The following is a 12,353-nucleotide window of genomic DNA, read 5'->3' on the forward strand; positions in this document are numbered from 1 at the left end:
AAAGTACAAAAAAATCAGCTGGACATGGTGGCAGGTGCCTGTAATCCCAGCTACTAGGGAGGCTGAGGCAGGAGAATTGCTTGAATCTGGGAGGCGGAGTTTGCAGTGAGCCAAGATCGTGCTACTGCACTCCAGCCTGGGCGACAGAGCAAGACTCCGTCTCAAAAAAAAAAAAAAAAAAAGAAACAGTTACAAAATCCAAATGCAGTGATGGTTTTGTGCAAAGATGAAGGCTGATGGGAGGACTTCAGAGGAGCAGGTGGGGGCGGGAAGAATGAGTGTCCCTTCCCAGCCTTCCCCACACACCATCACCCCTGAAAACAGGACACTGAAGGGGACTAACATGCGCCCCACTCCTCCTTTTGCTCTCAGAGTTTACAATCCCTCAAGCTAGAGAGGAAGAAGTCTAGGAATATTATTTGAGAAAAATGTGTATTATGCAACAGCTACAAGGTCAAGGCCCTTCCTTACCCAGGATTCTTCCCTGCAGCCCAGCAGTGGGCCTGAGTCCTGACTGCAGCATCTCTTCCTTGGGGACACTTGCCCTTGGCTCGGGGCCCGTCTTGTGCTCCTTATTATCCTACCATTTTGGTGGGTGCAGTCACATGACGATGTATCTGTCTTCCCGGCTGGAAGGAGCAAGTGGGGGCAGGGCCTGGCTGCCAGAGCTTGCTCACCGTGGGATCTGGCATCCGGCATCTGGCAGCGCCCAGGGCACAGCAAGCTTCCATTGTTGATCTGGATGGGTTCTTCGGGCCATTTGCTAGCGTTTGTGTTTTGGACAGTTCTGCTCTAAAATAAATTGTAGTATTGGGACGAAAATGAAGGTCAGGAAGAAGAATGTTCTTTTGGTTCCAAATTTTCTAAGTAGACTGCTCTGATCCAGATAACAGTACCTTCCCTTTAGGCGGCTGAAGCCATGGATAGTTTACAGTTTGCTGCCCTCTTGTGGCACAGAAGTGATAACAAGATTGTCTTCCCCTTTCAGATGCTATCAGGCTCATTTCTCTGTTTGACAATGAGCAGTCTATGGACAAGCTGTGGGGCAAAAGCAAGAACTGTACGTGGTCTCCACTTACAGAACTCCCAGGCTGGTGGAGGTGGCTTTTGGTACAACTCAGGTCTGAGGGCAAAAATACACACTTTGGCTTTGCACAAAGGGGCTGACGACCCCGTACGTACCCTAGTACCTGGGCTGCCCAGCCAAAGAGGCCAAGTGGCCACATGCTGAGCCTACGGTAGTCTTTAAGTAACTAGAGCCAATTTCCTTGTGAACTGGAGAACTGATGAGACAAGCTCAAAACCAGATCTTTCAACTGGCCTCCCTATACCCCAGCTTCCTCCTTGTTTCTTTTTTCCTTTTTTTTTTTGTTTTTTGAGACAGTCTCACTCTGTCACCCAGGCTGGAGTGCAGTGGTGCGATCTCCGCTCACTGCAAACTCCGCCTCCCGGGTTCAAGCCATTCTCCTGCCTCAGCCTCCTGAGTAGCTGGGACTACAGGCGCCCGCCACCACGCCCAGCTAATTTTTTGTATTTTTAGTAGAGACGGGGTTTCACCACGTTAGCCAGGATGGTCTCAATCTCCCGACCTCGTGATCCACCCGCCTCAGCCTCCCAAAGTGCTGGGATTACAGGCGTGAGCCACCACACCCGGCCCCTCCTTCCTTTTTTCTATCTACTTTGCAATTGTTGTCTTCTCCAAAGGGTCTCCCCTTTCCAAACCCCAATATGATTCTGTTTTGCCTCCTGTTATGGGCTGAATTCTGTCCCCTCCCAAATTCACATGCTGAAAGCCCTGACCGCCAGCACCTCAGCATGTGAGTGTATTTGGAGACAGAGCCTTTAAAGAGGTGATGAAGGTTAAATGAGGTCATTAGGGTGGACCTTAATCTAACATGACGGGTGTCCTCATGGGAAGAGGGGATTAGGACATGCCGAGACAGACGGCAGGGCTGTGCATGTCGAGGAAAGACCACGTGAGGACACAGCGAGAAGATGGCCAGCTGTTAAGACAAGCCACGGAGAGAGACCTCGGGAGAAACCAATGCGGCCGACACCTTGATGTTGGACTTTCAGCCTCCAGAGGTGAGAAAATATTAATACATTTCTGTTGGTTAAGCCACTTAGTCTGTGGAATCGTGTTGTGGCAATCCTCAACTAATGCACCTCCTAATAAAATTCTTGTTTCTTTTTTTTTTTTTTTTTTTTTTGAGACGGAGTCTCGCTCTGTCGCCCAGCCCAGGCTGGAGTGCAGTGGCGCGATCTCGGCTCACTGCAAGCTCCGCCTCCCGGGTTCACGCCATTCTCCTGCCTCAGCCTCCCGAGTAGCTGGGACTACAGGCGCCCACAACCGCGCCCGGCTAATTTTTTTTTGTATTTTTAGTAGAGACGGGGTTTCACCGTGGTCTCGATCTCCTGACCTTGTGATCCGCCCGCCTCAGCCTCCCAAAGTGCTGGGATTACAGGCGTGAGCCACGGCGCCCGGCTAAAATTCTTGTTTCTAAACGGGGAGCTGTTGCATGTTGAGGTTTTTACTGTGCACCTCTGTCTGGGATGGATGCTGGCAAACTGCAGGAAGACTGAGCCATAAACCCTATCATGGTTTGACTTCTTCCTTGACCCACTCAGAAAAAGTTCAGTTCTTCTGGAAAACTCACGAGTACTCCACAAGGCGGCACATATCACCCTCCACACCATCCTCATCTCCAGGTCTCTGTGGTAACACCTGTCGGAACTGAAACCAAGGGGAGAGCTCGTGTACATTCTGGTCTTTGTCAACAGTGACTCCCAACCACACCCCTATTCTTTCAAAATAGATTTTATTAGCGGCACATGGAATGTCAAGTTAAGCAAATTCTTTCCAGCGAGAAGGTGAGCCCTGACAGACTAAAACCTTGAGCACGGACGATACAGCAGAAGTAACATTTCCAGTGTAATGAGAGATAAAGGGGAATATTGTCCACCAAAGAAATGACTTTCTTCACCACGCTGACCACACTGCACAGCGCCCGATCCAGCTGGGGGGATGGGGAGGTGGGAAGAATCTCAAAGCACTGGACAGGGTGAGGACTCAGGAAGTCATGGGGCCAGCTCTACAGCAGTCAGCTCCTCTCTGTTGTTGGAGAGGCCGTGAGCCCCACTACTCACTATACGAGGACCAGAGTGTCTTTGGCAGGTGGAGGCTGGCTCGCGGGAGAACAACAAGTGAGGGGGCTTCTCTGTGAACCCAAGAAACTTCAAGAAATCCCACAGCATCTCCATTACGACCTCCCATCTTCAGGTTAGGGAGCTATGGGTTCCCACAGGGTCCTTTGGAAGTATCTAGAAATGTCCAGGTAAGTCAGAGAAGAGCTGAACCTTCTTAGAAAAATCCCTTTACTCTCTTGTACATGAAGAACATTTCCCTTAAAGGATTCTGGTTCTTTCCCCCGATGCTCTTGTGCAACATTCTGAGGGTCACCTGGACTTGGCCCACCAGTGCCTCTGCTGCTGCTGTCTCACTTTCAAACGCCTCCACCTCCATTGGCCTCTCCCTTCCCACCTTTCAGCCCACAGTGTCTGCATGCTGTGGGTCTCCCACATCTGTGGTGTCAGGATCATGCTGCTGCTTTTTTTCCTTTTTTTGGATACAGGGTCTCACTCTGTTGCCCAGGCTGGAGTGCAGTGGAGTAACCATGGCTCACCTCAGCTTTGACCTCCCAGGCTCGAGCAATCCTCCTAAAACAGGCATTTCTCTCATCGCTTCAGAACCCGCCCCTCAACCAAACATTCAGATGCTTATTAAGGCAACAAAACAAGTGACAGACGGGACAATTTTTCCAATTCTAGATCTAATTGATTAGACTACGTCTCATGAGGAGACCGTACTTGACCTCTCAGCTAGCATCTGGAATACAATCTTCCAGGGGCTTAGGGCAGGTCCGTGATAGCAGTATCGTCAGGATCAATTCCGAAGTGCAGCTTGCCGTCCTTGGCGGCTGCCCAGGGCATGGAGGTGGAGGTCCACTTTGCCACCCAGTCTCCTGTTTTGCTAACCACGATGAGGCCACCTAAACCTTTAACCCTTGACTTCATATAACCCAACGATAGGTCCGCAGCCTCTTCTACCGTCTTTCCTGAAAACAAGGAGGGGTTGAGAAACAACACACGTTACTGAAAGGAATCTCATGGGAAAATCATTTGCCATTTGAAATGCCCAAGTGAGCTAGCAAGGATTTTTGGTAAATGAACACCTGAACGCTTAAAAGGAGGGTCCTCACCTCCTTGCCCTGAGACAGAGCCCTAGCATTAGCCCAAGTGGAGGCGTCTTCCCTCCCACACCCAGGCTCAGGGTCTCTTTACTGGCCCCTTCTCCTGAGATGGGGAAGGTAACAGTACTCAATGCTCTCCCATTCCAGACCTAAGGGAAGGCGGAAAGTCAAAACAAGGTGTTAAGGACCTGAAAGCAACATTGTAGCCAACAGGAAAGGGTTTCCTACACTTCATACGCTTACTTATCAAATACCTTCTATGTACTTATCTTCACAAATTATGTTACTTGTCCTGTGGTCTGTGTACCTTGTTCTATGTGGAACAGGGTGAGTCTGGCCAGGTTCACCTTCAGGATGCTTTCCCCATGCCCTGTGGTTGAGATGGCTCCGATGTCATTGTCAGCATAACCTCCAGCTCCTGCTCAAAAAGGGTGATTGTTCTGAGCAGTAACAGTCAAGAAATTCAAATCCATATTAGAAGTCAGACACTACATAGAAGTTAAATCGCGAAGGGTGCTCAAGTACAGACAAAGGTCAGGTTAGTAGCCATGATCCGCGGATGCAAAGGTGGACTAGAAAGCATCATGTAGATGCCCCAGAATTTAGGAGGATAAAGGAAGCCTCAGAGGGGCAGGCCGGACCTTTCACAGAGCAGCTACAGCAGGACAGCGTCTCCTTGGCCCCAAAGCATAGCCACTCCTTTTTGCTCAATGAAGCCACCCTCTCCCTGTCTCCTCCTCATGCCCCACCTACTATGAAGGAGGAAACAGCATGGCTGCATTACATGGATCTCTAGCAAGGCCATCATGTTCCAGAGATTTGGGGAAAACGTGTACCCACAACCTAACAGCCATGCACACTGTCCGATGGGTGGCAGTTGCATTTGTTGAGGGTGGGCATAACTGGACCTCAGGGAACTACTCTGGGCTATCCCCTTAAGTGGGGGTCTGGAGTGAAAGCTACTTTGGTAAGATTTCTTCCCTATTTTGGTCTTGGATTAAAGAACCTTATAGCTTTCTCTAAGTCATTCTTGTATCTGTTCACACACTGCTACCAGCCTGCGAGTCCTTTAGCCTTGGAAGGGTTTGCCTTTACCCTCCCGCAGTTGATACAGAAGCATAGATGATTGATATGTGCCTTGCTTACTGATGCTGGACATGGGCGAGGACTCAGAAGTTGAGATGTTGCACTGGACTGTCACAAGGCCCCACAGGTTCTCAAAGGCAGAGAATCCCTGGCTCTGGCTCGGGAGGGAGCTGACATTGGGCAGCAAATGAACTGCTGCAGTGGGAGGAGGCGCCTTTACTTTTTCTTATAAGCTTCTGCTGGGGAATTAACTGACCAGGTCCCATGGTGTCAATGTGCCCTAATATTTGGAAGCAGCCAAGTCTTTGCTTACTTTCCAGTTACTCTAGGACCACAGAAGGTCAGGTGTCTCCAAGGGCGATCCTGGCACAGGCATTGGGTATGTGAAGGCGTCCTCCCCGCCACATGCATTTCTCAGGACAAGTGCATTGCCTGAGGTGACCACTGATGTGCCTAGCACTGTCCTTGCTGACTGTCCAGGCGGGGGCCTGGCCAGTGGCAGGGCTCCTTGGAGAGGCTCCTCAGAAGGCCAGGCAGAGAATACCTGGTGCTCACGGCTGGACAAAGACTTCTGAATATTTAGCTTATGCCATTTCTTGTCAAGATTTACCACTGTAACTCAATTTAAAATTAATTTCTAGGATCTAACCTGGAGTGGCCCCGTGGTCTGGTCTGAACCCAGCTGAAGCAAGCTGCACTACTGACCAGGCATAGTTTGGTGGGATTTTTGCCAAGGAGAAAGAAAGGTAGACTACTTCACATCTCTTGGGTGATACACCAAGGAGCAGAGGAGTTGCCAAGCCCCTACTCTTTAAGGAAGCTTCCACGGTCTCTGAGTTCATGACGGAAAAAGGGCGTCAAGAATTGTCAAGAGTGTAGATTATTACTAAAGACTAGAGCAACATATTAAAAAGGGAAGGTAAGGCTAATTTTCCTCTGAAAGAATAAGCTGCTCTTTAGGGCAGATGGAACAACTTAGCTGCTTCTCAAATCTTCAGTCACCTGCAGGGGTTCATGAGGATTCCTGCATGAAAAGTGTGAAAGTGCACGGAGTGAAACATACAGCCCCCCGGCCCCGCCTCTCACCCGCTCCCGGGAACGAGATGACGCGCTTCCCCGTTAATGTAAACGACATCTCAATCTGTAATGTGTCTGTAGAAGTATGTCACTTTCAGGCTGCTCAAATCTAATAACTGCAGTCTCAGATTTCTCAGATTGCCCATGTCTTGGGAGTAAGCCTTACTCAAGTAAGTCTGCAGATCCTGAAACTGCGGCTAAAGAGAAGACAGAATCACTACAGGGTAGACTGGGGGCAACGTTAGCATCCTGTCTCCACTTCTCTCCCCAGGTTGTTCCAAAAACGCATGCAATCTAGGAAAAACAGTGGCGCCAGATACAAACACTCTCTCAAGGCAGCACCCCGGATAACCCCTTCCAACCCCACTGTCACTCCCAGACATCCTGGAGCCGCACCAAGAGCAGAAAGGCAACGCATCAAGAAAGGGAGAGGGGCAGGGAATAGAGAATGAGGAGAGCCTGAGGGTGGGAGAAAAGGAGAAGGGGCAGGAGCCATCCCTTGGTCCTACCTACACACGGTGTGTCCCCAACTCGGCCGACCATTTTATTAACGATACCCCCTGTGGAGGTTGCGTAGGCTACATTCCCTTTGAAGTCCAAGGCAACAGCACCCACGGTTCCCAGGTTTCTGCCGAAAATAAACAGGAAAAAAGCGACAGGTTGAAAATGAGAATGAACCCCATAACCAATAGCGTAGCTTAAAACCACTTAAAGTCTCATGTTAGATGTTAATGGCAGATGGGGCACCCATTCCAACATTCTAGACAGAGCCTGCTTGCTTCTCATTCTACGTGGAAGCTACAGGAGGATCGCTGGGCACTCCTCTACCACTCAGCTTTAAGAGTACATCCAATCCCAACACCACCGTTTTCTAGCTGTGACCTTAAGTTTTAATTTGTGTCTCACTGTCTCCATCATAAAATGGGGATAAAAGTAAGAGTGCATCTCAAACTTTAGTGCATATAAGAATCCCTTGGATCCTTGGGCCCACAGAGATTCTGAAGCTGCCACCAAGAGGAGAAAGGAAAGGAAAAAGTGAGTTGGTAGATACCGGGTGGACCCAAAATCCTGCAGTTTTTTTTTTTTTTTTTTGTGAGATGAAGTCTCACTCTGTCGTCCAGGCTGGAGTGCAGTGGCACAATCTTGGCTCACTGCAACCTCCGCCTCCCGGGTTCAAGTGATTTTCCTGCCTCAGCCTCCCAAGTAGCTGCGACTACAGGCGTGCACCACCACACCTGGCTAATTTTTATATTTTTAGTAGAGATGGGGTTTTCACCATGTTGGCCAGGTTGGTCTCGAACCTCTGACCTCAGGTGATCCATCTGCCTTGGACTCCCAAAGTGCTGGGATTACAGGCGTGGGCCACCTCGTCCGGCCGATCCTGCGTTTCTGACAACCTCCAGGATGTCGCTGATGCTGCCTGCCTATGCACCCTGTGCACGGGGTTGTTGTAAAGATGAAATCAGTTAATTTTCCCCTAACATTTTATTATGAATTCTCGAATACAGTCATGTGTCACCTATGATGTTTTGATCAACAGATTGCATGTCCCATGAGATTATAATACTCTATTTTTACTGTACCTTTTCTATGTTTAGATACATAAATACCATTGTGAGACAACTGCCTACCGTATTCAGGACAGTCACACGCTGCACAGGTTTGTAGCCTGGGAGCAACAGGCTGGACCACACAGCCCAGATGTGTACTAGTCTCCACCATCTGGGTTTGTGTGAGTGCACCCTATGGTGTTTGCACAGCCATGAAATTGCCCGGCTATGCACTTCTCAGGATGCATTTCTCGTCCTGTCATGCGATGCGTGACTGTAACGAAGTTGAAGAAATTGTACACGAACACCCCGTACCCACCAGCAAGATTCTATAATGAACTGTATTTGAGGCACTGTTTTAAGTGCTGGGACACAGTGGTAAGCGAAACAAAGTCCTTCTCCCATGGAGCCTGCGTTTGGGGTAGACGGTGGTAGTAACAGGGCAGTAATATGTCAGGTGACAAAAACAAAACAACAAAACAAAAAACCCAAACAAAAAACAAAGCAGCACCAGGGAAGAGTGATGGTGGGGAGGTGCTGTTTTATACAGGGTGTCTCTACAGGACAGGGGGGCAATCATGCCATGCCAGCTACTGGGGACGAGTGTTCCTGACGCACAAACATGCCTGTCACGTGTGTGGAATTTGAAGGAGGCAAGCATGGTTGGAGAGAATAAAATGAGGGAGAGCGTGGTAGGAGAATGATCGGAGGGACAGCCAAGGCCAGATCACAACATCTCTGACAAGTGGGGTGACCACACACACCAGTTACCCAGGCCAGTTCAAATTTATGCCTGCTGTCATGGCTGTATTATTAATAGCGCCACTTTTACTCTCAAAATTAAGTTCCAGTTTAAACATTAAAGAATATAATCATCCTACCTTTAGGCCATTGCAAAGGCTTTTATTCTGAGCTAAATGGGAGGACACTGGGCAGTTTGAGTTAAGAAGTGACACAATCTCAGTTCAATCTTAAAAATAATCATTCTTGGCCAGGTGCGGGGGCTCACGCCTGTAATCCCAGCACTTTGGGAGCCCGAGGTAGGCAGATCATCTGAGGTCAGGAGTTTGAGACCAGCCTGGCCAACATGGTGAAACTCCATCCCTACTATTAAAAAAAAAAAAAAAAAAAATTGGCTGAGTGTGGTGGCGCGTGCCTCTAATCCCAGCTATTCGGGAAGCTAAGGCAGGAGAATTGCTTGAACCCAGGAGGTGGAGGTTGCAGTGAGCTGAGATTGTGCCATAGAATTCCAGCCTGGGTGACAGAGTGAGACTCCATCTCAGAAGAAAAAAAAAAAAATCACTTTCCACTCCACCCGCCCTCCAGTAGAACGGCTAAAATGAAGAGGCACATCAAACCTGGCAAGGATGTGCAGGAACCGGAACTCTCATTCAATACTGCTGTTAGTGTTGACTGTACCAACATCTTTGGAAAACCATTTCACAATGTCTACTGGAACTGATCATATGCACATCCCATGACTCAGCAAATTATACACTTGTGTATCTGTCCATCAGAAATGTGGACAGGTGTTCACCAAAAAAGCCTACACAAGGTGTTCACAGCAGCAGTAGATGTAATACAGTAGTCCCCTCTTATTTGCAGGGGATACGTTCCAAGACCCTCAGTGGATGCCCGAAAGCTCAGCTAGCACTGACCTCTACAAACACTATGTTTTCCCCTATACTGTATGTACACACCTATGATAAAGTTTAATTGATAAATTAGGCACAGTAAGAGATTAACAATAATACAATTATAATGATATACTGTAGTAAAAGTTATGTGAATGTGGTCTCTTTCTCAAAACATCACACCACGGTTGGGTGTGGGTAACTGAAAGCACGGAAAGTGAAACTGCAGGTAAGGGGGAGATACTGTAATCCTTTTTTTTTTTTGAGACGGAGTCTCACTCTGTCGCCCAGGCTGGAGTGCAGTGGCGCCATCTCCACTCACTGCAAGCTCCACCTCCCGGGTTCACACCATTCTCCTGCCTCAGCCTCCCGAGTAGCCGGGACTACAGGCGTCCGCCACCACGCCCGGCTAATTTTTTGTATTTTCGGTAGAGAGGGGGTTTCACCGTGTTAGCTAGGATGGTCTCCATCTCCTGACCTCGTGATCTGCCCGCCTCCGCCTCCCAAACTGCTGGGATTACAAGTGTGAGCCACCACGCCCAGCCAATAATACTGTAATCCTAAACTGGTTAGTCTCAAACTCCTGATCTCAAGTAATCCACTTGCCCCCCCAAAATTAAAATATTTTATTATTTATTTATTTTTGAGACGGAGTCTCGCTCTGTTGCCCAGGCTGCAGTGCGGTGGCACAATCTCGGCTCACCGCAACCTCTGCCTCCCAGGTTCAAGCTATTCTCCTGCCTCAGCCTCCCGAGTAGGTGGGATTATAGGCGTGTGCCACATGCCCAGCTAATTTTTATATTTTTAGTAGATATGGGGTTTCACCATAGGCTGGTCTCGAACTCCTGACCTCAGGTGATCTGCCTGCCTTGGCCTCCCAAAGTGCTGAGATTACAGGAGTGAGCCACCACCACTCCCCGCCTCAATCTTTCTTTTCTTTTTTTTTTTTTTTTTAAGATTCCATATGTAAGTGAGATCATGTAGTATATTTCTGTGCTGGCTTATTTCACTTAGTATCATGTTGTAAATGGCAGGATCTCCTCTTCTTACTGTGGAATTATATTCCACTGTATATATACATTATACTTTATGCATTCTTCATTGATGGACAATGTAGTTGTTTCAATATCCTGGCTATTTTGAATAATGCTGCAATGAACATGGAAGTGCAGATATATTTACTAGATGGTGATGTCATTTCCTCTGGGTATATGCCCGGCAGTGGGACTGCTGGGTTATAAGGCAGTTCTATTTTTAATTTCTTTAGGAACCTCCATACTATTTTATCTGGAAAAATATTGAAAAGCTGTGGTTTTCACATGACCGAAAGTTGACAAACTACCAATGATGACTTAACTTAGTTATTATTGTGCATACCAGGGTCATTTGTTAATTGGCTGGTGATGGCAGATGAATGGCACGCACACACATGCGCGCACACACACACACAGACACATTTAATAAATTATGTATTTATTCCATAAAAATATTTTTTCTTGGCTTCATTCCAGGGAGTACTGATGATGGTTTTTTTTGTTTTTGAGATGGAGTCTTGCCCTGTCACCCAGGCTGGAGTACAGTAGTGTGATTTCGGCTCACTGCAACCTCTGCCTCCTGGGTTCTAGCAATTCTCCTGCCTCAGCCTCCCGAGAAGCTGGGACTACAGGTGCATGCCGCCAGGCCTGGCTAATTTTTTGTATTTTTTAGTAGAGATGGGGTTTCACCGTGTTGCTCAGGCTGGTTGTGAACTCCCGAGCTCAGGCAATCCACCCGCCTCGGCCTCCCAAAGTGCTGGGATTACAGGCGTGAGCCACCAAGCCTGGCCTGATGATGTTCTTATACTTAACATGGATTCTACTGACAAAATGGCAAAAAAAGAGAAAACCTTTCTTGAGTCAACATAGTTTTTAGCAAGTTTTTAATTAATTTTAATTTGGAGAAGCTTCCTTCTGCTGAAGCAGCAGCAACTGGAATTACCAACAAAATTCTCAAAGCAGTACTTAGATTTAGAAATGAATCCTGATTTTCACATTATCACACTCAAATACTGTATGGATTTATATATAAATTGTGACTGCAGAGAGTATTAAAATTTTTAACTTGATCATATAAATCACAATCACTTACAGTTGTTTCTATAATCTTTTAAACAGTATCTAGGTCGATGCACATAAATTTTTTTAAGTTTTGATGCTGGTATATTCATATTGAAGAAAATAAAAAACAGGAGAATGTTATTCAATTTTGTTCAGATCTCTCTTCAGATACTACGCTCTGATTTATAATGAATTGAAAAAAGTCTCTATGGAAACTGGTTTAGGGATTATCTGTGAATTTTCTTCAAGCCAGATAAATACTTTTCTTCCCTTGTTTCAATTTCCTTGGATTTTGTTGTATATCTCACATGCAGTTTCGGTTTTGTTTCTATAAACTTAAAAAAAATTTAAATCCTTTAAAGGTGAAGTAGCTATGCTATATATATGTGTGTGTGTGTGTGTGTGTGTGTGTGTGTGTGTGTATGTCAGATAAGAAAGGAGGTACTCCCAGAAAATATATATACATATATATATATATGTTATGGTTTTGTTAAATTTATTAATAGAAATCAGATTTATACTAAATACTACAAGTTCAAAATTAATTTTGCTTTTTGCTAAAGTCCACGATTTGCTCTTTGAAGACTTTTTATGGTTTTGCTGAATTCTTCTTATCTAAATTCAATTTAATTACTTCAACAGCATTTCGTTGGTATTCTC

General features: G+C 46.9%; 1 protein-coding gene across 1 annotated transcript in view; it reads right to left on the bottom strand.

Moving 5' to 3' along the window:
* Nucleotides 1-2,800: 2,800 nt before the first annotated feature.
* LOC105469439 (asparaginase and isoaspartyl peptidase 1) overlaps nucleotides 2,801-12,353 on the bottom strand; it is a 32,546-nt gene continuing 22,993 nt past the window's right edge. Inside the window, exons 5-7 of the mRNA XM_011720436.3 lie at nucleotides 6,923-7,041; nucleotides 4,558-4,668; nucleotides 2,801-4,115 (exon numbers count right to left, since the gene is read on the bottom strand). Coding sequence (XP_011718738.2) covers nucleotides 3,910-4,115; nucleotides 4,558-4,668; nucleotides 6,923-7,041 — 436 coding nt within the window. The 3' untranslated portion in view covers nucleotides 2,801-3,909. The remainder of the gene's footprint in view (nucleotides 4,116-4,557; nucleotides 4,669-6,922; nucleotides 7,042-12,353) is intronic.

Source organism: Macaca nemestrina, chromosome 12, assembly GCF_043159975.1.
Source record: "Macaca nemestrina isolate mMacNem1 chromosome 12, mMacNem.hap1, whole genome shotgun sequence".
NCBI lineage: Eukaryota > Metazoa > Chordata > Mammalia > Primates > Cercopithecidae > Macaca > Macaca nemestrina.